Genomic DNA, 26,676 nt, shown 5'->3' on the forward strand with positions numbered 1-26,676 from the left:
TATAATGTGGGGCCACAAGTGGTTGAAAAAAAAACATACTCAAAAAGTAGCTATCAATGGTTGACTGTTAAATTTGAGCACTTTTTAATGCACCTCTCTGTTCCTTTGCTCTTCCACAACATACAATCTCTAAATTCTTGGTCCTTCACCCTGCTCTCTGCCATTCAGCCCTTTCTATCACTATATTCATATTCAGTATAGTCATGTAACATATCCTTCTCGCTCTACTTCTTTCTTCTCCTGATCCTGGTCAGTGGTTCAGTGGGCATTGGGAGGTAAGGAGGGAGCACCATTCTAAAGGCTGATGATAAAACCGGACAGATGTATTGGAAAGGGAAAGATACATCCCATAACTCCCTTACATTGTTCCCATAAAAACATTTAATAAAAACTGGTAATTGTCACATTAGCTTTGGAGCACCATGTTACAGCACCACTCTTCAGCTTAAACCATGGTAAGTACAGACTAGCATGGAGGGAACTGTTGCATGGGAAGTTCAGATGCTGGGTGGGCCTGCATGTTGCCAACATTTTCACAGGCAATGGTGATTTTGGCTGATGTCTCACTCCTCAGAGTGATAAAAACCCAGAAAATGCAGCTGTTACTGACATCCCCAAGCTCCTGAGGCCTGCATGCTGCTAGCCTGTGTACAGCAATGGTGCCAGTGGAACTCAGCACAAATGGCATGGGAATATCTCCTATCTCAGGAGAAGAAAGAAGGCCGGCATCCCTAGAAAAGTTTGGGAGAGTATTGCAGCGTACCTGAGCCTCCATGAAAGTTTTATTGAGATTGTTCCACAGCATAAAAGGGCATCCCTGATTAACTAAAGCACTCTGCATGGGGAGAATTGTGGCCCCTCTTGCTTAACCCAACAAGTCATAGAAAGGAAAGTAAATGCCACCTCTACCTCATTATTTTACCTCTATTCACACCCAGGACAGTGATGTGTTGTGGCTGTGTAAATTGGACTGCTACATTAATCTTTTTGAATTAATTTCCTAACATGTAGTAGTTGAATGAAGTGGAAATCATATCTTCATTTCAAAATTTTCACTTTAATTGTATCCCCAGTGCTGGTTTTGCAAGTAAAGTGAAGAATCAAAAGTTGCTGCCTTTGTTCTCTAAACATGAGGACAGAATGGGCACCATTTTTAAACAGGAAAGAAGGGTGGGGGAAGGGAGGGGAAGTTGTAGGCACCGAAAAGGGAAATAAACATGCTTATAAGAAATAATGAAGCTATACACTTACCTGAGCTTCTTTCCCCTTCTTCATTGGCCCAATCTGTGCTCACCTGGGGGGATTGGCTTGACTCCAGTAGAGTTTTGGAGAGCTCCCAGCTTACCATATGGTTTGTGTCCCATCTGCTTCTCCCCACTCAGCTCAGCTTTGCACTGCAGAGGTTCATGTGCCCAGATCTTACAAGCTGTACACAGTCAAATTTGGAGTACTAGTTGGGTCCCTGCCCAATATCGCATGCAATTCACTGTAAAAGTGGTAGGTCGACAGGGCAGCCTCAGATTTATTGTTGCCCTCCCTTGCCTGCTGATATGCCTACCAAAGTTCCTTGGCTTTCACCCAGCATCATTATTGTGCCCCAGGTTTAGCATCCCATACGCAATCTACACATAGACATCTATATTCCTTTGTCTGCTCCTTGGCAGTGCTTGCACAGCCTCTTCTCCCCACAATCGGAGGAGATCCATGACTTCTACCCTGCTCCAGGCAGGAGCATGCTTAGTAGCTCTCTGTCTGCACTGAGCTGGTATGATTGGATTCTCACAAAGATGAGCTAGTAGGTGTGCTTGCCAAGGTTGTCAACCAGGAAAAAGCATTTCAAAAACAGGGAGTGGACACTGTCTTGTGGTGGGGTCAGAGTCACTGTGGGACAGCTGCTGAGAGACTGTTAGACTCAATAGAGGTAATACAGTGCCTAGACTACCACCTTGTTAATGATAATTTATCAGTTTATGGAACTGTATTCTATGGGAAGGCATTGTTATTGTGTCAATATAATGGTGTGCCTACATCAGTGGCAGACAGATCTAGGTGCAAAAGCATGCAAAACTAAACAAACAATGAACTTAGGAAGAGATAACTTTATTGTGTAGACCAAAGGCTTGGGTCTCATCAATTCATTTCCAACAGGTTTAAATCAAGCCACTGGAGACCATTAGTCATTGTAATAAGAGCACAAATAACCTGCAGGGGTAAATGGATTATAATTTAGGTTTCCCAATTAGTAAATTTACCTTCAACACACTGATTACTGGTTGTAGGTTTCACTCCTTTGGGGGTGACAAACCAAAGGGGAAAAATCTGAGTGTCTAGTAAAGAACTTGGTATAGAATGATTTGAGGAGACAAGATGGGAAGGGCTGTTGAGGTCACCCGGCAAGGAGTAATTAATCTGGTGGAAGCCAGGCTGAGACCTTTATGCTTGTAGGCTAGCTACTGGTGTCAAGGCTGAGCCCATAGCAGCACTGCGACAGGCATTCAAAGTTACGAGTCGGGTGGTGACAGAACCCCTTACTGGTCTGGGTGATTGCTGAAATGTCAGAACAACTTCTCTCCCTTTAACCTGGGATTGGATGACATACACCTACTATTACTTTACTTTAGAGCCATATCCACAGCATAACCCGTGTGTCTGTTGGAAGGGGGGGAGGCAGGAGAGGGGAAGGGGAGAGAGAAAAGACCTCTTATATTTCCTAAATAACCAGTGGAGTTTCAGAACAGTAAATATTTGCTCATTACTTGTTGCAGACTGGTCAGATATTATGTTTTGCATTTTTATTAATTATTTTTAAATATTATTATTATTGTACTATATTACATTCTATCTAAAATTGGGTATCTTCACCGTTGTTTAGTAGCTGATTGTGGCCTAGTTTTCACCCAATATAATCACAAGTAAGAGCTAATTACCATTGCAGAATTGAAAGAAAAGCTATCTCCTCAATTTTTTGCAACTCTAAGGTAAATTATGAATAAATTAGCCTCCTCCCCCACCCCTGCCAGGAATTTTAAATTTTATTAAAAAAAAATTTATTGGTTTTGAAACTGTTTGAATGCCCCCATCACTTTTAAAAGAACAAAACAGTGAATCATTTTGTAGTAATGTTGCAGAACAGATTAAAAATCTCATTCAGTTCTTGATGCAATACAGATATGACTAAATCACACTGTTAACATTGACAGGTTTCAGAGTAGCAGCCGTGTTAGTCTGTATTCGCAAAAAGAAAAGGAGTACTTGTGGCACCTTAGAGACTAACAAATTTATTAGAGCATAAGCTTTCGTGAGCTCATGAAAGCTTATGCTCTAATAAATTTGTTAGTCTCTAAGGTGCCAGAAGTACTCCTTTTCTTTTTACTGTTAACATTGATTTTCCTCACTACAGAAGCCATTTTCATATAATATATTAATGCTAAAGAATAAAAAAGCACTGATTGATCAGATTTTGATCTTTAATTCTCCATATGGTTTAGATTTTTACTGAAACATTGCTTCTGACTTTCTATGAGTTTTAACAGACTATAATGAAACAAACACCTTAATAGTTCTTCTATTTTAAATTAAAGTTCAGAACACTATCATTTAAAAAATGGCCATTGCTTTCAATGAACAGAAGTGACTTTCTGGAATAAAATTATGTTAAAGAGCAGTACAGTAAAATGAATTTGAACCTTACAAAATAATAATGATATCTTGTTTATCTTCTATTGAAATACCAAAAAAGGTACAATGTCACAACTACTTTTATATACAATTCCTGGAACATAAACATCCTTCCTGAGGTATTTGATCATCTCTCTGTTGTTTTCTATAATGGATTTTTTCAACAGAATTAAGTATTTTAGGGGGTAGAAGATTTGGTTAAGAGAGCCAATTCTTAATCCTTATTCAAAGCACAAGGATGAGCTTGTGTTACTTTCTTCTTTTTGAAATCAGTTTACACTGACAACATTACTTCAAATAACTGGCTTTGTACCTTGATTTGGAGAAAACCTTCTAAAGAATGAGATATAATTGTACATGTGATTTTATTGACAGTGATATGGTTTAAATTTACAACGAAAAACTAAAGTTTTTTCTTCAGAGGTCTCTCCAACTCCAGGTCTCAGGATTTATTGGCATTTTTTTAGCTCATCTCTAGTCTCTCCGACTGGAAACTCTACTGAATGAAAATGCCCTGTCTCCCCTTCACCCAGCTAAGAAATAGGGTGATTTGGTGATAGATATTTTGAAAAAAATACCCCTTTTTAACTCCGAAGAAACACAGAGAGGGGAGAAGAGACCTTTTTTGCTTTCAGTTGGGCGGGCTCTTTAATGCGCCAATCACAGAGCAGCTCCTTTCTATAAATACCAGCCGTCTGCCCTTCTGTAGCCCTAGTTTTTTTCCTCTTCAGATTTTTAGAAAACGCGAATCACTATGTCGGAAACGGCGCCTGTCGCAGTTCCTGCTGTCTCCGCTCCTGGGGCAAAAACCTCTACTAAAAAACCGAAGAAGGCGACAGGAGGCTCTAAAGCCCGCAAGCCTCCAGGTCCCAGCGTGACCGAGCTGATCACCAAGGCGGTGTCCGCATCCAAGGAGCGCAAAGGGGTCTCCTTGGCCGCTCTTAAGAAGGCTCTGGCCGCCGGAGGGTACGATGTGGAAAAAAGCAACAGCCGCATCAAGCTGGGGCTCAAGAACCTGGTGAGCAAGGGCACCTTGGTGCAGACCAAAGGTACCGGCGCATCCGGCTCTTTTAAACTCAACAAGAATCCGGGTGAGACCAAGGAAAAGGCGCCCAAGAAAAAGCCAGCGACAAAGCCTAAGAAACCAGCTGCCAAAAAAACCAAAAAGGCTGCGGCCGTGAAAAAGAGCCCGAAAAAAGTCAAGAAGCCAGCAGCTGCCGCAGCCAAGAAACCAGCCAAGAGCCCGAAAAAGGTGAAACCTGCCGCCAAGCCTAAGAAGGCAGCCAAGAGCCCGGCTAAGGCCAAAGCGGTGAAGCCTAAAGCGGCCAAGCCCAAGTCGACGAAGCCAAAAGCAACGAAGGCTAAGAAAGCCGCACTCAAGAAGAAGTAAAAGGGTTAGAAAGAAATTTGTCATGCAGGGAAATCCAACGGCTCTTTTAAGAGCCACCCACCCTTTCCCAGAGGAGCTGAAACACCAGGTTCACCTCCATAACCTCGTGCTGCTTTTCATGAAGCGCACAACTTTAAAAAACGAAAGTAATAGAAAAGAGGGAGACATAAAACGATCGGTTTCATACATTTTTCCCTCTTTGCCCGCGACAAGAAACAACATGGTATCAATTCTTTAAAATACAGGACGCTGGTTCATTTATATTTGAGAGGGGTGTATTAAAATCGATCTAGAGGATCGGCCCAAATTCATGATTACTAGCAGCCAAACAGGTTTCTTCCCCTACCCACTCAGGGAGGGAAAAAACCTGAGGGGAACGAGCTTTAACAATCATGCTTATTGTGTAAAAGGAGGGGGAGGGGAGGAAGGTGGCCATTCCTCACACATCAGCTTCGGTTCGGACAGGATTTATTGTCTAGGAGGAGGGGAGAGTGAGAGGAGTGTGTGAGGGAAAACCGTGATCTAGACACACCACACACTCTCTTCTGCCCAGCTGACCGTGGTGGGATCAGGATCAGTCCCGTTGGTGGGTTTGAAAAGCCCGCGCTCTGCAAGGATTGGCCTGTGGCAACTCGTCCCCGCTTCTCTTATTGGGGGTAGGGAGAATCACTAGTTTCCCATGTAAGATGATGGTGATTTGTGTGTGGAGTCCTGTCAGTTTACCAAGCGCAAAATACTTCCTCACACGGGGATTTTTGTTTATCTTCAAATGAGATTCGTCTAGGACTTACTTGGAAACCTTTATTCTCTGAATCAGAGCATTACTAAGGAGGCGGGAGGGGGAGGAGGCATTTTTCAGTTTTTCTCTTTCCTTGATTAATACCCGTTCTGTTCATACTCTCCTCCATGGACACGTTCGCTTTCTATCCTTGTTTCTTTCCCGGGCTGTGCTTTCAGTCTTTTAACCAGTTCTCTAGAAATCACATCCTTATTGATGCTTCTCAGAATGACCTTCTCCGGGATACATTATGAATTCCCTAAGGGTTGGGAGGGACATTTATATCTAGTGTAAACCTCCGTCAGTTGATCCAACTGATAACAAGGGATTGAGATTGATATCCAGTATGTGGACCTGCCCTTGGAGAAAAAGGAAACACATTTGTTCCAGAAGGTTTTACAGATATTTTCTTACAACACAAGAATGTTGAGATTCAGGAATCCTAGGTTTTATTCCAGACTCTAGAGGGGAGTGTCTTCTATAGTTACAGACCCTTCTTCCTCTTTCCATCTTTTGTATGACCCCCTTCTATACCGACCCTTCTAACTTGTCCATGTTCTAGTCCTCCCCTTTCACCATCTCCTGTCTCCTGCTCCCTCACCAAGCTCCTCACCCCTCTGTATTCCAGTTAGAAGAGTGGTTCTCACACTTTTGTACTGGTGACCCCTTTCACATAGCAAGTGACCCCCCCTTATAAATTAAAAACACATTTAACACCATCATAAATGCTGGAGGAAAAGCGGGGATTTGGGGTGGAGGCTGATAGCTCAGTGCCCCACATGTAATAAGCTCAGGACTCCCTGAAGGGTCCCAGCCCCCAGTTTGAGAACCCCTGAGTTAGAATATATACTCCTTCATCCTGCCTGCATGCCAAAAATGGGGGCATGGAAACTACAGAAAAGACAGTCTCCCTGATTTAATTTCCAGTGCCTGAAACCACAGTGATCCTTGGTAGGTGCCAGGAGTTTTTGCAGGGGAAGTTCTGCTCAACTGTCTGAGGGGGGACAATAATAAGGGAAGCCAATCTTCAGACAATTTAGTTGCCAAACAAAAAATGCTCTGCTGAAAATGTACAAACTGAGAGTTTTCAGAGGCTAACAACTTGGCCACACTGGGGTAGATTTTCATGGGGATAACAAAAAGGATATCCCTGACACTTTTGTAGCCAATCTGCTTTATGTTAAGTATGTACCTTAAAGCATGGAGGAGCTTAAGCATCTCAAGACAACAATTGTGAGAACATTTTAATGTGGGCAATACAATGTATTTTCTTCCATCCTTGATCAATGGCTGAACTTTTTCTTTGTGGCAATTATATTGATGTCAGTGAGATTGCACTGTTGTAAACAATGAATGTTGTGATGTGCAATTGATGCACTCTGCCAGAATTAAACAAGGTTTGGGGTTGACAAGCCCATTATTATACATCCTTTTAACTTTTTTAATTAAAGATATAGAAAAGGAAAAAGCAGTTCAAACATTGAAATGTAAAGTATTAAACAAGGCTTTAATTTTAACAATATCCTTTGTTCCCTATCCCTTTAGATGGAGGGAGTTTTAGAAGGAAAACCCCTGAGATAGTATCAAAGATGGTAATAAATGTTCTTTTGGGGAGAAGAGAAGAAGTTTGTCGACATGGGCAGGAGCTGTTGTTGTTAAAGTCCAATCCCATTTCATCCAAGGTGGTGTATACAATTCAGCTGGAGCTGGTAGATGTCAGTGTTATCTGGGTTCCTCTCTCTGGCCAGGTCTGGTAGACATCACAGTCTCAGGATTAGGATGATGAAGGGCAAGGGTCACAGGTGATAGTCGGGATGACAGCCATGATGCTGAAACTTGCTTCAGAATCCTCTGTCTATTCCACACACAGCCAAATCTTTTTCTTTCAGGACCCAAAAAAGGGAATGATGAGTAGAATAGCCAATCTCCTCATTATTTTGCCCACCAGTTAGGCCTAATATCTGACACACTAATTTTGGTTCATTAATTTATGGATCCACATTCTCTTGTTTACCAAGCAAGATCTTAAAACAGATCTTGAAATATACCAGTAGACCTTTTAATGTAAGCTAATTCAGTCTTTCTGCCTCCTTTTCGGACCTTATGCCATCAAAATTTGTTGTTAGAGGTAATTGTGGCAACTTATTAATATTTACATACATTTTAGAGAGCTCACAATTAGGTCAATTTCTTGGCCTAATTCTCAAAATACCCCCATCCTATTTTTAAAGGGGCAGCTCACCTTTCTACCATTACAAAGTTGATATACATACTTTTTCAAAAAAACAACAACAACAACGAGTCCGGTGGCACCTTAAAGACAAACAGATTTATTTGGGCATAAACTTTCATGGGTATAAAAACACTTCTTCTTGGACTGAAGAAGTGGTTTTTTACCCAGAAAAGCTTATGCCCAAATAAATCTGTTAGACTTTAAGGTGCCTCTGGACTCCTTGTTGTTTTTGTGGATACAGACTAACTCGGCTACCTCCTGATATTTTTTTAAAGGCAAACAGTACAAATAAAATAAAAACATATTAAAACTGTATTCAGAATGACTAAATATAAATAATACAAACCCATTTGTGGAAGTAGCTATTCAACGGTCCTCACAATGCTCAGCCCTACAGGAAGATCTCCTTCTAATCTCTAATAATTAGAGAAGAATTTAAGACCTGAAGTACAATGTTTTTATATCCTTTTCCCACCGACCCCTGATTAAATATTATACCTCTGAAAATTCTTCTTATTAGTATAAATGTTCAATCACTAACTTTTCCTTAATTCCTGACCACGTTTACATCCCATTTGAATACTTTCCATAGTCTGACCACCTGTTGAGTTGGACTATATATCTATATATCCTTTGATTCGTTTTGAATTTGAAACCTCTCAGTTTCATCAAAAGTCCAATTATGCCTGTTTCATGAGACAGGGACAACAGACATTCCTGATCTGCCTTCTTTATCCAATTCATTATGTTTCTGTTCCTTAGCCTTGTGAAATCTTACCCAGAGCTTCAAATATACCAGATTTTGGTTTGAAGACCTGCCTCTTCTGCTATGCTGTTGAGTTGGGTGAAATGTCCCAGATTCAGAGGCACTCCCATCCAAATATCCTGTAGTGTAGCCTAAGAGAAAGTGAACTGAATTGAGAGTCAGTTGTTCTGAATTCACTTCTACTGAATGCTGTTTATACTTCTGGGAGCCTTTATTTTCTTCATACCTACAAAATCTCTGATCTTTTTATGTAATGATTGCATACTATTTTTTTTGCCACAGGACCTCTGCCTTACTCAGTGAAAAAAGTGGACAGAATTCAACTAATGAGTCAGGGTCGTGCAGTGCATAAGGCTGATCCATGTAGGACCTCAGTGTCATTTGTTGCAGAAGTTGAAATGTATATAGTGAATGAAAAAGTGGCTTGCAGGAAGAGAAAGGATGGTCTCAGGGTTAAGGTTTTTGACTATGTCCCTAGGGAATTAGTGTCTATCTCTGTCTCTGGCAAATAGCCTAAGTGTATCTGGGCAAGTCACTTGATGTAACATTTTTCATAGATGGCCACTGATATTATGCTTCTCCTTTGAATTAGTGCCTTACATGAGACACCTGGGGCTTGACTTGCAGAAGGTCTGAGCATTCACAGCTGCAAACGAAGCCCATGGGAGCTCTGCTCTGAATATACTCAGTGTATTATAAAATACTAAGTGTTCAAAAAAATCAGCTTCCTGCAGACTGAGTCCTTCTATACTCAAAGCTATTTGGTGAACTCCCAGCAAAGGAGTACACATTGCTCAAAGGCCCTTAAAAAGTTTGTACTTCTGTGAACCCTAGAACCCCTATTTTCCTCATAGCCTATCCTCAAAGACAGACAAGGATCATTCCCACCTTTCAGGTTGCAAAAGGCCCAGCAAGGCAAAGGTGAGAATGGAAACCAGGTCTTAATTATCACAAAAGCAGTGTTTACCTTTTCTGCCACAAGTAGGGTGTATGTGTCAAATTCATGGCCCAGGCTATGGTTCCTTTAGCTTTGCCTGCTCTTTAACTGCTAAAGAATATTTCTCTCCCAAAGCTAGCAGTGCAACCCAGGATTCTCCTAGAAGTTACCACAAGATGTGAATGGTGAAGAACAATATTAATAACTAATGACAATTGTGACTAAAAAATACATGTTTCCCATTTGTTAGAACTCCTACTTTGCAAACATATCTATGTACAATTGAAGTTCTGCTGGCTTCTTGTAGTCCCCTCTCCTTGTACAGGGAGAAATAACCTGGTATTCAGCGTACTAGTAATCCTCCTGTGAGACTGAGAGACATGGACAAAAAGTATCTATTTAAAAATAATCAGCAGTAGTAAATAGGAAAAGTAACCAGAATGTTTCAGAGTAGCAGCCGTGTTAGTCTGTATTCGCAAAAAGCAAAGGAGGACTTGTGGCACCTTAGAGACTAACAAATGTATTTGAACATAAGCTTTCGTGAGCTACAGCTCACTTCATCGGATGCATTTGGTGGAAAACCAGAATGTTGTATCGTTTAAAACTCCTGAGGCTTAAACCCCCCCCCCCCAAACCGAAAAACGTCCATCAGAGGACAGTAGAGGATAAGGAATGAGAAAGGGCGGCAAGTTTTTCAACGGCTTTTGAGAACCCCCTTCAGATAATGTTCACCCATGCTTTCCAAAGATATGAGGGTTCGTACTAAACTGGTACAGTGTAGCCTTTGCGTTGCCACGCGGGCACGTATAAACTCCTTTTCTAAGTATTGCCCCCGAGCCCCCCTTTGCATATAAGCAATTCAGAAGCTGACCCCTTCCCAACATGAAACAATGATTTCTGCCTCTGAGGTAGAGGAATGAGTTCCTTTCTCTGGAATGGGAAAGCAGCTGGTTTTGCGAGCAATTATTTCTGCAGTCGTTTTTATGCATTCGTCACACTGTGACTGTGTCACACATACTGTGAAAGAAACAGTAAGAATGAGCATACCACCAAATGAACAAATTTAAAGAATGGAAGAAAAAAATGCGGTGTCCCCCGCTTTATCTTCTGATGAAATAAAAGTGCACTGTTCGTTCACATTAACCCTCCCTAACGCATCCGATGAAGTGAGCTGTAGCTCACGAAAGCTTACGCTCAAATAAATGTGTTAGTCTCTAAGGTGCCACGAGTCCTCCTTTGCTTTTTGCGGATACAGACTAACAGGGCTGCTACTCTGAAACAGCAGAGAGACGATGCGTCCGGAAACCTGATTGGTCAAATTTTGATGCAGTCTGTAAAGGTTTGAAAATCGGAGGACGGTTTAAAAAAAATGGCCACAAATATGAAGATCTCTGGATGGAAGACCCTCTAGAAAGGACGCTCATAAGCTAAGGACAAATACAAAGTTCAGCTGGAAAGTGGCTCTTATTTTGTACAATTCACAGAGACGGGCGATATTGCCAGGAACCGCGGGGGTTGCATTATAATCCTAATTACTACGAGCAGGACTTTTTCATGGATTCCAAGGCCAGAAGGGATCATTATGACCATCTAGTTTCGACAGTGTGTCTCGGTATTACAAACGAAGGACTTATCCTCGATCGGATCGGATCGGATCTATCTATTGTATCTTCCTTCTTTAATTCAAATCTAGAGCAGCGTACCCCTACCACCAACGGCGGGTGGGCTGGGAAAGGAGAGGAGAGGAGAGGAGGGACAGACAGCAAACTCAATAACCCGCCTCTTTTCTCCCGAAGCACAGCTCATGCAGGAATCGGCAACCGGAGGAGGGGGAGTTCGGTGGAAAACCGGGCCAAGGCTCCACCCCTTTTCTTGAGAGTTCTCAAACAGGTCGGCTTCCAGACAATATACGGCGAGTACAAGGCGCCGCAGCGTCGTGCTTGTTCTGATTTTCTGAAGCCGGTGGCGGGAAGGTCGTAGCATTATGTCTGGTCGCGGCAAAGGTGGTAAGGGCTTGGGAAAGGGGGGTGCAAAGCGCCATCGTAAGGTGCTCCGTGATAACATTCAGGGTATCACGAAGCCGGCTATTCGTCGTTTGGCGCGCCGCGGTGGCGTAAAGCGTATTTCCGGCTTGATCTATGAAGAAACCCGAGGAGTGCTGAAAGTGTTTTTAGAGAACGTGATCCGTGATGCTGTCACTTATACCGAACATGCTAAGCGAAAGACTGTGACTGCCATGGACGTAGTGTATGCTCTGAAACGCCAGGGTCGCACTCTCTATGGATTCGGGGGCTAAGTTTCCATCCGGCTTTAAAGTTGAAACGTCTTCAAAACCACAAAGGCTCTTTTAAGAGCCACCCACGCTTTCACAGCGAGAGCTTAATTACTAGTCTGGTGTTGAAACTGCTTACTGTGTGTGAGAAATGGTGTATTTTGTTAAGCTTTCGGAGTATTCTATTTTCTCACTTGAGCTAAATCATAGATCACGTGGCAAGAAGGATTAATGCTCTTCAACTGCAGAGGGGAGGGGGGTGACTAAACCCTGTGGTTAAAAGCTTTATGGCCGACCTTTATTCTCTTGGGCAAAATCTGTTTCGTCAGCTCTCTGGATAACGAGAGGCAGAACAGCGTGGGGGTTCCCGGGAAGACCTTTCTGCTGCCTTACCCGCGTTCGAAAAACGTCACGAGAAACAATTGATGGGCAGCACGCAATAAAGTCCACTCCGACCAGAAACACTAGTGTCCCTTTCGCTTCCCCCCACCCCAGCCTCCCGCATTTGGGGAGGACAAAAGAGATTTCCCACTTCGTTCCACAAGGCCCCCTATTTCATACACACTTTCATTTTGGTGGAGACGATATGGAGGCATGAGAAAATGTCCGTCGAAAACATAATTAAGAATTACAACTGATAAGTGACTTTTGGTGTCCTCTGAAGCTTTTAAGGCAGGACTGAAGGAGAGTAAAGGGGTCCTTCCTTCATAAGGAGGCAGCGCTTCTCAGCCCGAGAGGAAGAATCGTAGGATAGCACTGTCACCTTCTAAAAGCCTATACATTAGCACCCGAAGAGACTTTTCTATGTAGTCAACACATCCTGTGGTTTCAGTGTTACCTTCCGGGGATTCGTGCTCGTGCAGGTTGTTCATATGTAAGATACAGTACCGCGAAGAAGCGGGAATGATGTTCGGGATCAGAGATTTGGCCCGTTTGGAAGTGAAATATAATGAGATGACGAACCACCTCTTTAAATGAGAGAGAAGGTGAGGGAGGGGGCGGCGGAGTTTCAGAGAGAGGGAACCGCAAGAATCGGACTGTGGGGACGTCCAGAGACCGCGAGTTTAGGGACCTGACCGTTAAAAGCCAGTTTGGGCGAGACTTGTCCCGCCGACGGTGGGGGGTGGGGAAGGGCGGGTCTGATGCTTCGCTGCACAAGCGCGGGCTTTTCAAATGTTCAAATTGTCCAATGATAGCTGGCTCCATGTCAACAACGAATCAGAAAGGAGCACTGGGCTATATATAGCACCGGAGCCGGGGGGCGCTCCCTTACTTTGTTCTTTTGCGCTGTTTGCCTCCGAGTTGCGATTGAGGGTTGCTGAGAATGGCCCGGACCAAGCAGACCGCCCGTAAATCCACCGGTGGCAAAGCCCCCCGTAAGCAGCTGGCCACTAAAGCTGCCCGGAAGAGCGCTCCTGCTACTGGGGGAGTGAAGAAACCCCATCGCTATCGACCCGGCACCGTGGCCCTGCGAGAGATCCGCCGCTACCAGAAATCCACTGAGCTGCTCATCCGCAAGCTGCCCTTCCAGCGCCTCGTCCGCGAAATCGCCCAGGACTTCAAGACCGACTTGCGCTTCCAGAGCTCGGCCGTTATGGCCCTGCAGGAGGCCAGCGAAGCCTACTTGGTGGGGCTCTTTGAGGACACCAACCTGTGTGCTATTCACGCCAAGAGAGTCACCATCATGCCCAAGGACATCCAGTTAGCCCGGCGTATCCGAGGCGAGAGAGCTTAAAAGTTTACACCCACCACCTTTTGGCACCTAGGAAACCATTACGAAAGATCCAAAGGCTCTTTTAAGAGCCACCACATTCACATTCAAAACGAGCTGCAATACACTCGTCCTTTGTACACCTTTGACAGTTATAAATTTCTGTATCGATGTTCTTTGAAATCTTACGATTCTAACTGTATAGCCTGTAGTGACAAAGTGTCACTTCAAATTTCAAACTACTAATCAGAGGTACACTCGTCATTTATGCAACTTCAATCGTCATACTTAAAAAAACAAAAAATAAACCTCTTAGGAAACCACGTAACATTTCAACCCGATCCCTGTCGAAATTGCTGTCTCCCCGAAATACATCATTAACTCTTCCCGGGAATTTGGTTTCTGCTATTTGTGTCTCACATTGTGCCGTCTGTTGCGTGAGCTCGTCTAAGGATGGTGTTTAGAATTCTCATTAGACTTTCCATATCCAGCCCTAGGCCTGAGATAGGTGTGCCTCTGCCTGACTTACACTGATTTCTGTACATTGCTGTGGTTTAGGGAAGGGATGACAGGATGCAACTAGAGGTACAAATGTAGCTGCCTATGGGATTTTTTTTTCGTAACAGATTAAAGAACATAAAAGAATACAAACCTCGTGCGTAGGTCAGTGGCAGTGACATATTCAAAAAAGCCTCGCTCCAAAATCGGAACAAATCATGCAAAAAACTCGATGTACCTCTGATTAGTAGTTTGAAATTTGAAGTGACACTTTGTCACTACAGGCTATACAGTTAGAATCGTAAGATTTCAAAGAACATCGATACAGAAATTTATAACTGTCAAAGGTGTACAAAGGACGAGTGTATTGCAGCTCGTTTTGAATGTGAATGTGGTGGCTCTTAAAAGAGCCTTTGGATCTTTCGTAATGGTTTCCTAGGTGCCAAAAGGTGGTGGGTGTAAACTTTTAAGCTCTCTCGCCTCGGATACGCCGGGCTAACTGGATGTCCTTGGGCATGATGGTGACTCTCTTGGCGTGAATAGCACACAGGTTGGTGTCCTCAAAGAGCCCCACCAAGTAGGCTTCGCTGGCCTCCTGCAGGGCCATAACGGCCGAGCTCTGGAAGCGCAAGTCGGTCTTGAAGTCCTGGGCGATTTCGCGGACCAGGCGCTGGAAGGGCAGCTTGCGGATGAGCAGCTCAGTGGATTTCTGGTAGCGGCGGATCTCTCGCAGGGCCACGGTGCCGGGTCGATAGCGATGGGGTTTCTTCACTCCCCCAGTAGCAGGAGCGCTCTTCCGGGCAGCTTTAGTGGCCAGCTGCTTACGGGGGGCTTTGCCACCGGTGGATTTACGGGCGGTCTGCTTGGTCCGGGCCATTCTCAGCAACCCTCAATCGCAACTCGGAGGCAAACAGCGCAAAAGAACAAAGTAAGGGAGCGCCCCCCGGCTCCGGTGCTATATATAGCCCAGTGCTCCTTTCTGATTCGTTGTTGACATGGAGCCAGCTATCATTGGACAATTTGAACATTTGAAAAGCCCGCGCTTGTGCAGCGAAGCATCAGACCCGCCCTTCCCCACCCCCCACCGTCGGCGGGACAAGTCTCGCCCAAACTGGCTTTTAACGGTCAGGTCCCTAAACTCGCGGTCTCTGGACGTCCCCACAGTCCGATTCTTGCGGTTCCCTCTCTCTGAAACTCCGCCGCCCCCTCCCTCACCTTCTCTCTCATTTAAAGAGGTGGTTCGTCATCTCATTATATTTCACTTCCAAACGGGCCAAATCTCTGATCCCGAACATCATTCCCGCTTCTTCGCGGTACTGTATCTTACATATGAACAACCTGCACGAGCACGAATCCCCGGAAGGTAACACTGAAACCACAGGATGTGTTGACTACATAGAAAAGTCTCTTCGGGTGCTAATGTATAGGCTTTTAGAAGGTGACAGTGCTATCCTACGATTCTTCCTCTCGGGCTGAGAAGCGCTGCCTCCTTATGAAGGAAGGACCCCTTTACTCTCCTTCAGTCCTGCCTTAAAAGCTTCAGAGGACACCAAAAGTCACTTATCAGTTGTAATTCTTAATTATGTTTTCGACGGACATTTTCTCATGCCTCCATATCGTCTCCACCAAAATGAAAGTGTGTATGAAATAGGGGGCCTTGTGGAACGAAGTGGGAAATCTCTTTTGTCCTCCCCAAATGCGGGAGGCTGGGGTGGGGGGAAGCGAAAGGGACACTAGTGTTTCTGGTCGGAGTGGACTTTATTGCGTGCTGCCCATCAATTGTTTCTCGTGACGTTTTTCGAACGCGGGTAAGGCAGCAGAAAGGTCTTCCCGGGAACCCCCACGCTGTTCTGCCTCTCGTTATCCAGAGAGCTGACGAAACAGATTTTGCCCAAGAGAATAAAGGTCGGCCATAAAGCTTTTAACCACAGGGTTTAGTCACCCCCCTCCCCTCTGCAGTTGAAGAGCATTAATCCTTCTTGCCACGTGATCTATGATTTAGCTCAAGTGAGAAAATAGAATACTCCGAAAGCTTAACAAAATACACCATTTCTCACACACAGTAAGCAGTTTCAACACCAGACTAGTAATTAAGCTCTCGCTGTGAAAGCGTGGGTGGCTCTTAAAAGAGCCTTTGTGGTTTTGAAGACGTTTCAACTTTAAAGCCGGATGGAAACTTAGCCCCCGAATCCATAGAGAGTGCGACCCTGGCGTTTCAGAGCATACACTACGTCCATGGCAGTCACAGTCTTTCGCTTAGCATGTTCGGTATAAGTGACAGCATCACGGATCACGTTCTCTAAAAACACTTTCAGCACTCCTCGGGTTTCTTCATAGATCAAGCCGGAAATACGCTTTACGCCACCGCGGCGCGCCAAACGACGAATAGCCGGCTTCGTGATACCCTGAATGTTATCACGGAGCACCTTACGATGGCGCTTTGCACCCCCCTTTCCCAAGCCCTTACCACCTTTGCCGCGACCAGACATAATGCTACGACCTTCCCGCCACCGGCTTCAGAAAATCAGAACAAGCACGACGCTGCGGCGCCTTGTACTCGCCGTATATTGTCTGGAAGCCGACCTGTTTGAGAACTCTCAAGAAAAGGGGTGGAGCCTTGGCCCGGTTTTCCACCGAACTCCCCCTCCTCCGGTTGCCGATTCCTGCATGAGCTGTGCTTCGGGAGAAAAGAGGCGGGTTATTGAGTTTGCTGTCTGTCCCTCCTCTCCTCTCCTCTCCTTTCCCAGCCCACCCGCCGTTGGTGGTAGGGGTACGCTGCTCTAGATTTGAATTAAAGAAGGAAGATACAATAGATAGATCCGATCCGATCCGATCGAGGATAAGTCCTTCGTTTGTAATACCGAGACACACTGTCGAAACTAGATGGTCATAATGATCCCTTCTGGCCTTGGAATCCATGAAAAAGTCCTGCTCGTAGTAATTAGGATTATAATGCAACCCCCGCGGTTCCTGGCAATATCGCCCGTCTCTGTGAATTGTACAAAATAAGAGCCACTTTCCAGCTGAACTTTGTATTTGTCCTTAGCTTATGAGCGTCCTTTCTAGAGGGTCTTCCATCCAGAGATCTTCATATTTGTGGCCATTTTTTTTAAACCGTCCTCCGATTTTCAAACCTTTACAGACTGCATCAAAATTTGACCAATCAGGTTTCCGGACGCATCGTCTCTCTGCTGTTTCAGAGTAGCAGCCCTGTTAGTCTGTATCCGCAAAAAGCAAAGGAGGACTCGTGGCACCTTAGAGACTAACACATTTATTTGAGCGTAAGCTTTCGTGAGCTACAGCTCACTTCATCGGATGCGTTAGGGAGGGTTAATGTGAACGAACAGTGCACTTTTATTTCATCAGAAGATAAAGCGGGGGACACCGCATTTTTTTCTTCCATTCTTTAAATTTGTTCATTTGGTGGTATGCTCATTCTTACTGTTTCTTTCACAGTATGTGTGACACAGTCACAGTGTGACGAATGCATAAAAACGACTGCAGAAATAATTGCTCGCAAAACCAGCTGCTTTCCCATTCCAGAGAAAGGAACTCATTCCTCTACCTCAGAGGCAGAAATCATTGTTTCATGTTGGGAAGGGGTCAGCTTCTGAATTGCTTATATGCAAAGGGGGGCTCGGGGGCAATACTTAGAAAAGGAGTTTATACGTGCCCGCGTGGCAACGCAAAGGCTACACTGTACCAGTTTAGTACGAACCCTCATATCTTTGGAAAGCATGGGTGAACATTATCTGAAGGGGGTTCTCAAAAGCCGTTGAAAAACTTGCCGCCCTTTCTCATTCCTTATCCTCTACTGTCCTCTGATGGACGTTTTTCGGTTTGGGGGGGGGGGGGGTTAAGCCTCAGGAGTTTTAAACGATACAACATTCTGGTTTTCCACCAAATGCATCCGATGAAGTGAGCTGTAGCTCACGAAAGCTTATGTTCAAATACATTTGTTAGTCTCTAAGGTGCCACAAGTCCTCCTTTGCTTTTTGCGAATACAGACTAACACGGCTGCTACTCTGAAACATTCTGGTTACTTTTCCTATTTACTACTGCTGATTATTTTTAAATAGATACTTTTTGTCCATGTCTCTCAGTCTCACAGGAGGATTACTAGTACGCTGAATACCAGGTTATTTCTCCCTGTACAAGGAGAGGGGACTACAAGAAGCCAGCAGAACTTCAATTGTACATAGATATGTTTGCAAAGTAGGAGTTCTAACAAATGGGAAACATGGAGGTTTCCCATATTAATTATTTCAAATAATCCCAACACTGACCAGGACTGCATATTGTGCAACTGAAAGTCTGTGACTTGAAATAGGCAGCTAAATATCATACCCTAAAAAAACCTGGATGCTAGTACAAGTTTGCCAGGTCTCAGAGTGGCAGGTAAGACCATGTGCTCTTCCTGTGGTTTTCCAAAAGTGAGGTTGTAAGTGAAAGTCAATACCAAAGACAGAAGCTACATTTTCTATCTTTGCTCTTATTTTCTTTCCTCTTTTTGCACATTTTTCTTGTTTTGTCTTTGCCATAACCATACATCTAAGGGTAGCCTAGAATTCCTCCTTACCTGTAAGGGGTTTAGAAGCTCCAATAACCTGGTTGGCACCTGACCAAAAGGACCAATGGGGAAAGAAGATACTTTCAAATCTTGGGGGGTGGGTGGAAGAGTCTTTGTTTGTGTGTTCTCTTGGGAAGCAGAGAAGCATCATGTCAGAAAACTCCTTCTCCTAGAAACCATCCTAAAATGAGTCTCAATATTGCAAAAAGAGTAAGCAAGTAAGGCAAGGCGCATTAGATTATCTTTTGTTTTAGCTTGTGCATTTTCCCTTTGCGAGAGGGAGGTTTATACCTATATTTTGTAACTTTGAAACTAAGCCTAGAGGGAGTTCTGCTATGTTTTTGAATCTTTTGTTACCCTGTAAAGTTATCTTCCATCCTGATTTTGCAGTGGTGATTCTTTTACCTTTTTTAAAAATACAATTCTTCTTTTAAGAACCTGATTGATTTTTTTAATGTCCTTAGACCTGGGGGTTTGATCTGTGCTCACTTTCTAAACAATTGGTTAGTATATTATTCTCAAGCCTCCCCAGGAAAGGGGCTTGGGGGGATATTTTGGGGAAATAGAAACTCCAAGGGGTCCTTTTCCTGATTCTTTGTCTAAATCACTTGGTGGTGGCAGCATACCGTCCAAGGACAAAGGATTTGTGCCTTGGGGAAGTTTTTAATCTAAGCTGGTAGAAATAAATTTAGGGGGGCTTTCATGCGGGTCTCTACATCTGTACCCTAAAATTCAGAGTGGGGAGGGAACCCTGACAGTCTTCTAGGAAATGAGATCAGATTTTTACAACTGTAGCAACAGCAACAAAAACAGCATCAACCAATCTCAACTAACTTGTCTTTTCCCTAAAGGCCAGTAGTTACCATCTTTACTATAATCAAAGAGACTATCAAACAAGGTTTAGTTGGTTTGGTTTTTTTGTATGTTTTTCCTTTAAACACTGGCTACAGATGCAGGGAAAGGGAACAAGGGATGTTGTTAAAATGAAAGCTTTACTTATTAATATTTTACTTTTCAAATACTTTAACTTTTTCTTTCTTTTCTGTGTCTTTAATAAAAGGATTTTTAATGGTGTTTGCCATGGTGCTAAGCATTTCTGTGTACTAAACCTGGTTTAAAACTGTTTAATGTTGGACAGTGACTGGGTCTTTGTAGCAGTGTATGCACTCCCTGTCCCCTGTTGCAGCAGGCGATAGGGGTGCTGACACCGCATAACTGTCTACCCGACTGTTTCAGACCTCACCACGATAAGGCACAGTGGTCAGATTCAACACAGCTACTCTTGGGGTCAAGGCTATGTGACCTAGTGGCCAGAGTCAAAGAAGTGGACCACCACCCAAGGGTGGATAGCAACAGGGGTTATAGGGGGACTCGGTCCCTCCCTCTCCACTGGGTCCCGGCCCAAAGTCCTGTCAGCAGTGAGTGTGATCACCACCCAGTGAGCGGGGATCCTACTGCAACACACGGATTCTCTTAAGATGCGAGGTACCACTCACTACACCCCTCTAGGCCACTTCCTACAGTAAGTCCTGAAGCCAGGGTCTGTTCATCATTGGGATCTCCGAGCTCCTGGTACAGGTAGCTGGTTGGGACTCCGACTCCTGTCGACTGGCTGGGGGCAACCTGTCTCCAGGCTGAGCCTCAGGCTCTCTGATTCCTGCAATCAAGGGCTGAAGTGGCTCCTGGGCTGGAGCCTCCACCCTGTGTCCTTCCACCCTGGCGGTAAGCCCAGGATGAGCTGGGCTTCTCTCCTTTATACTAGTGCAGCATTTGGAGCATGCCCCATCTGGTCTAAGGGGGCGGCCCTTCTGACGCCCATAGTGTGGGATTAACCCTTTACTGCCTAGTGCAGAGTATGCATGCCCCATCACAGTCTTGTTAAGACATTGGACTCTTTGGGTCCATATATTCCATCTAAATGAATACAACAGGGCATCCTCTGCATATAACATCAACATGGAACCAAGTTATATGCCTGGGGTATCTGGATGAGACTGTACAGATATTGCCAGGGGCTCAAGAGCCAAACCAAAAAGTAATAGAGACAACAGTCACACTTGTCTGGTTCCTCTCAAAAGGCTGAAAATGTTCAAGATCACTTTGCTGGTTGTGAGGTGAGAGGTTGGGCAGGAATATAACAGTTGGATGTAGGAACTAAACATGGGTACAAACAAAAATTTTTATAGAGTATAAAACATACCTCCAGCTTACCCTCTCAAAAGCATTTTCTGCAACTAAGGCTAAAACAGCTTGTGGTTCAGGGTCACCATATTTTACTACTATTGTATGATATAATTAACTTTGTCAAAGGTTATCAGAGCCAAGAAGGTCTCTGACAAACCCAATTGATTTGGATGTTTGATAGAGCCCAAAACCTTCTCCAGTCTCGTTCCCAGAACTTTTGCCACTACAGTATTCTGATACCACTATTAACAAGGGAAATTGGCCTGCAGTTGGAGCATAATGTGGCATCACACCATCTCTTCCTGGTTTAGGAATAACTAATATTAGGGCTTCCCTCAGCATATGAAGGAAGAGTGCCTTCTAGAAGTGACTCATTAAACATTTCAATTATCTTGCCAGACAGAAATTCAAAGAAATGTCTATAGAATTCAGTGGGGAACCAATCTGGGGCTGAGACTTTCCCCACTTTCATATTCTTAATCACCTCACTTAAGTCATCTTCAGTTAGGGGAGCATCAAGTTTTCCACACTGGCCTGCAGTAAGATGTGGTAATGTAATATTTTTTAAAAAAATCGATCCAAATCATCTGCGGAGGGGTTTGTACAGATCTTTGTAGAAATTAAAGAACTATTTATTATTCTCATTGGGTGATGTACATAATTTACCATGTTTATCACAAAAGACCATGATTCTACACATGTTCCTTTGTCTTAGTTGATATGACAGCAACTTGCTTGCTTTTTCACCCCATTTCCAGAAATACTACTCAGTCAAAATAGGGTGAGTTCAGCCTGTGCCAAGTGCAGCTCATTGAGTTCATATCTATAATTGATCAGGAATCACAACAAATCTGGAGATGAGGCTATGGCATAAGATGAATCAAGCTCTTTTACTTTTTTTTCTTCAGGGCAATCAAATTTTCTTCATATTTCCTCTTCTTGGCAGTCATGAAACTAATAATTCTATCTCTCAAATAGGCCTTGAGAGTTTTCCACAACATCCTGCTAGAAGATGTTGAGGGTTTGTTTGTCTCCAGGAAAAGGCCAATTCCTTTTTCAATGTATATATTTTTAATAGGGATCTAATAAAAGTAAAGAATTAAATCTCCATCTACGTGTCTGTTTCTTATGCAGTTCTGTTCCTATTTGAAGAGGAGCACAATCAGAGACAGCAACTGTATCAATGGAGGAATCAATTATATAATTAAGCAAATCCCTGGAGAGCAAAAAGAAATCTATGTGGGAATAGAATCCTTGTACTGGAAAAAAGTATGAATAGTCCCTACCCTTTGAATGTATGTGCTGTCAGATATCAAATAGTCCCAGATCTTTAATATGTGTAAGGGGACTGTTGGCCATTTACTAAAATTAAGTGGCTTTTTTTTGGTTGACTAGCTCCTAGTACCAAATGGAAGGGGAAGGATGGATTGAGAAATCAGGTCCCTGAGACTAACAGTCCCCAGGAGCAATGGGGAGAGGCCAATGCTCCAGGTCAGCCTGATTGACAAGGTGGGCAGGTTAATGAGAGAGTCAGGAGACTGGGGGCGGGGGGTGATATCTCATCCTTCCTGTGAGCTGGAATTGCGGGGAATAGAGTGGGGCCAAGCTAAGGAGAGAGCAGGGGCCCGAGCTGAGCTGGGAAGCAGGGCCATGCCCACCAAAGAGAACCAGAGCAGCACCCCGGGAGCAGATCCGTCCTGGGAGCAGGGCCACAACAACAAAAGCCAGAGAAGCAGCCCAGAGAGCAGATCTGTGCTGGGAGGAGAGCTGCAGCAATTAGAGTTAGAGGGGCCAGAGAAGCAGCCCAGGGAGCTGCACTGAGGCAGAGTGGAGTTGGGGCTGGAGCAGTCTGAGCCGGGTGCAGTGAGCACCTGGGCAGAGTGGGAGGGACCTTGGCAGTGGGCCCAGCGCAGGAAGACACCCCCAGCCAAGAGGCCTTGCAGGCCAGACTTGGAGGGGCATCGTAACCCCAACAGGGGGCTGACACTGGGAAGAAGAGTCCTGCCACCTAGAGCCTGAAGGCGTGTGGTCACCGCCAGAGTGAGTGTCTGACCCGCAGCATCCCTGCAGCACAGCCAGGGCCTGAGAAGGAGGCCTGGCACATGTGAGGAATAGACTGAACTTCCCTTACATTCCAGAGACACTGTTTGTGATGTCCCCATGCCACAGAGCGGGGTGATGTGTTTTACTTTAAGCTTTCCCATTTTTCCTTATTTTTTAAATTGATTGCTGTTTAATAAGTTGTATCTGCTTTGAATTGTATGTAATGATCAGTGGGTCAGGGAAGCATCCAGTGTGGAGAGAGAACCCTGGAGTGGGGACACTCTAGCCCCTGTCCTAAGTGACCACTACAAGGTTGGGGGTCGAGCCCTCCCAGGAATCCTGGGCCCAGCCTTGTTGGGGTTACAAGGACTCTGCCACACAGGAGAGTGGAAGGGGAGCCCTCGAGGTCAGGCAGGCCTCTGGGTAAAGGGAGTGAGAGTGAAGACTCAGATCCTTTCGCTAGCCCATTTCACCGGGGTAATTTATAATCCAGAAAAGTTCCCCATAATAGCAGGACCATTTCCCCGCTTACATATGCAATTCCAGGGCCATTTTACTTTTGGCTGGTTTATGACCCTACAGGCAGATGTATCCATTTAAAGCACTTAATTAAAATCCCCAACAATTATAGTAGGGAGATGGAGTGCTCCATATAAAGAAGTTAAAAAAAGTATATTAGCAATGACTAGCTCAGATCTATTTCTGGTGACTTTAAGGATTAAAGATCTGCACTGATCATCTGAAATTGACTCAGACACTGTTATTGCCAGTACTGTATGGAAGAAGATTGCTACCCCTCTGGATCTGCATGAGTAGTAACAAAACATTGCTTTTCCTACCCAGTCACGTTCTAATTTAGCAGCCTCATCTGTGGTCAAGTGTGTCTTCTGCAAAAGAACTATATTGATCTTTGCTCTCTTTAATAATGAGAATGCTTTTATCCCCCTTATTCTTTGGATTTGCATGGTGAATCCCTTTACATTCCAGGAAATAAAATTGAAATTCAGGATCATTTGGCTGGTTAAGAGATATTTTCATTATTATTATTTTAATGTGTGATCTTATGAGAGTGATGGAAAGTTTGCATCATTTTCTCTATTGAATTCCATCCTACTCCCACACAGAATTCCAAAGGGTGGCGAGGATGAAATGCTTCATACATTTATTTCACAGTTGTTGGATTACCTTGTCTGATGCTTGCCACTGTTGTAGGAGCAACAGTGATCTGTATGCTCTGTATGACTATGCTCTGTATAACCTGTATGCTCAAAAGATCTGTTACACTTCCCCCCCCCCCCCCGCAACCCTGCTATTGTCTCCTCTCCCTCTTTGAATACCTGTGATGTGGCTTTCCCCCTCCCTCCTGGAATGCTTGTGGGATGAATGAGCTGGTTGAACAGCTGGAAGATCAGAAGAGCTCCCAGGTAGACAAGGTGTCTGGGACTCTAATTAGGCAGCACTCACAGCCCCAATGCATGGACACTGCACGAGCTGGAATGTGACCAACTAGACGCAGCCAAGTCATCTTTCGTCACAGGCCATGAGGAGCAGGTCCTTAAAAGGGGAAAGGGCCATGTGCTCAGAAGTGCACTCACAAGCTTGTACCTCCCGTGAAGGCCCTTCACCCGGACCACCTGGCCAGTGGTTCACCGCATTGCATTCCATCATGCCTCGGGAAGATTTACCTTCATTTCACCATCCATCACTGTGCTGTGGGACACTTACCTTGAAGGATCCTGACATCTCCAGTGCTGTGCCTGTCCTGGGAGTGTGAGCATGCGAGTGTGAGTGTGACTCCCCCCCCCCACACACACACACACACACACTTCTTTTGAGCTTAGCTATCAGTATAATAAATATGCTGCTTTCTGCCAAACTCTCGTGGGTCATTAGTCCTCCCTAAGCTCACTAGCTGGCCCAATTTCAGGTAACAGCCACTTGCCAGACTTCCAGGGAATAAAGTAGGTGCAGGAGAATTATGGGGAGGCATGAGCATAAGGTGACATCAACTGCAAAAGCTTGATGTAAATCACAATGGTACAGGGTATAATTTTCCTGAGTGTTGCTTGTCCAAAGGGCACTGGAAAGGGGTAAAAAGAATGGGCATCATAAGGGGCTATAGAAGAGGGAACCGGAGAGGGAAGAGCACAAAAATAGAGGTTAAAACAAAAACATAAAATGCATAACATATACATAACTTGACTTGTTGCTTGTTGACTTGTATCACTGGCTGTCCAACTCTATCCCAAGTGGTGTCCCCCCCTTTCCCACTTAAAAAGCAAAGCACAATGAAAAATCGGGAATTATCAAACACTATATATGGAAAGGTAGTAAAAAATAGGGGTGACATCATAATAGGTATTTATTATAGACCACTAAATCAGGAACAGGAGGTGGATGAGGCATTTCTAGAACAAATAACAGAAATATCCAAAACACAAGACCTGGCAGTAATGTGGAAATTTAAACTATCCAGACATTTGGTGGGAAAGTAATATGACAAAATGTCCAACAAGTTCTTGGAAAGTAATGGGTGTGACGTTAGGCCCCCTTATTCTTCATAGAAAAATTGTTATGAATATGGCATAACTGAGATGTATTTTATGCAAGAGGGGTCATGTGAAGTATCATTGGAAAGATCATGATTTACTGAATATGATTATCCTATATGTATGCATGTATCATTGCTGTATCTGAAGTTAGGAACATAAGCTCTGAGACAAATCAGCCTGTAAAAGGAATCCCTGGAGATTTAAGCTGCAAGCAGTGCAGTTTATCTTCAAGAAACTCTGCAATCAGCTTGAAAGAACATTTAGGGTGAGAAATTATTATCTGTAGCCAGTATTCTTTAGTGTATTAAGCTTAGTTTGTGTGTTTTGTTTTATTTGTTCAGTAACCTGCTTTGTTCTGTTTGCAATGTCTTATAGTCACTTAAAATTTACCTTGTGTAGTTAATAAACTTGTTCTTTGTTTATTCCAAAACCCAGTTTGTGCAATTCTTAACTTGGGGGGGGGGGTGGGAGAAGAGAGAAAGCTGCACATATCTTCCTCCACATTGAGGGAGGAGATGAATATTATGAGCTTATGCTGTATACATTTTTATACAGCGCAAGACAATATCATCATTTGGGGTATACACACCAGAGGGGGTGTGCACCAAAGAGCTGGGCAATTCCCCAATTGAGTCCTCCTACACAGAGCTGATTACAGATGCTGTGTGATTCTACAGCTGGGCACGTCCCTACAAACGTGTTTGTGCTGGAAGGAGACTGGAGAGCCGGACACAGCAGCACAGGGGGGGGACGACCCAGGCTGGTGGACAGGTGGGCTCAATGGGACCCCAGCACATCAGGTGGCACCCCAGAAGGGGGGGTCCACCTGTCACACCGGGGACAAAAAATGGTTACCCACTTCTTGTAACTATTGCTCTTCGAGATGTGTTGTTCATGTCCATTCCAATCAGGTATATGTGTGCACACGTGCATGTTGGCCAGAAGATTTTTCCACTAGCAGCATCCATCAGGTCGGCCTGGATGCCCCCTGGAGTCGTGCCCTCATGGCGCCTAATATATAGGCCTGCCGACCCCCTCACATGCCTTTGTCCAGCTTTTTCCTG

The 26,676-nt window shown here is 44.3% G+C and overlaps 6 protein-coding genes across 6 annotated transcripts in view; 3 read left to right on the plus strand and 3 right to left on the minus strand.

The window, feature by feature from the left end:
* The window catches only part of LOC119841100 (histone H2A.J), a 168,608-nt gene that overhangs the window by 22,172 nt on the left and 119,760 nt on the right, over window positions 1–26,676 (minus strand). The window lies entirely within an intron of this gene.
* Window positions 4,406–5,423, plus strand: LOC119850955 (histone H1-like). Its single transcript, XM_038389944.2, has one exon. The coding sequence runs from the start codon at window positions 4,433–4,435 to the stop codon at window positions 5,066–5,068; it is 636 nt and encodes a 211-aa protein (XP_038245872.1). The 5' UTR covers window positions 4,406–4,432; the 3' UTR covers window positions 5,069–5,423.
* LOC119851069 (histone H4) lies at window positions 11,711–12,189 on the plus strand. The gene has a single exon (XM_038390289.2). It carries the CDS (start codon window positions 11,767–11,769, stop codon window positions 12,076–12,078), a length of 312 nt encoding a protein of 103 aa, XP_038246217.1. The 5' UTR covers window positions 11,711–11,766; the 3' UTR covers window positions 12,079–12,189.
* On the plus strand, window positions 13,368–14,009 carry LOC119850974 (histone H3). Its single transcript, XM_038389995.2, has one exon. It carries the CDS (start codon window positions 13,379–13,381, stop codon window positions 13,787–13,789), a length of 411 nt encoding a protein of 136 aa, XP_038245923.1. The 5' UTR covers window positions 13,368–13,378; the 3' UTR covers window positions 13,790–14,009.
* On the minus strand, window positions 14,347–15,152 carry LOC119850979 (histone H3). Its single transcript, XM_038390009.2, has one exon. It carries the CDS (start codon window positions 15,138–15,140, stop codon window positions 14,730–14,732), a length of 411 nt encoding a protein of 136 aa, XP_038245937.1. The 5' UTR covers window positions 15,141–15,152; the 3' UTR covers window positions 14,347–14,729.
* On the minus strand, window positions 16,330–16,813 carry LOC119851061 (histone H4). The gene has a single exon (XM_038390276.2). The coding sequence runs from the start codon at window positions 16,750–16,752 to the stop codon at window positions 16,441–16,443; it is 312 nt and encodes a 103-aa protein (XP_038246204.1). The 5' UTR covers window positions 16,753–16,813; the 3' UTR covers window positions 16,330–16,440.

This window comes from Dermochelys coriacea, chromosome 1 (genome assembly GCF_009764565.3).
Source record: "Dermochelys coriacea isolate rDerCor1 chromosome 1, rDerCor1.pri.v4, whole genome shotgun sequence".
NCBI classification, from domain to species: domain Eukaryota; kingdom Metazoa; phylum Chordata; order Testudines; family Dermochelyidae; genus Dermochelys; species Dermochelys coriacea.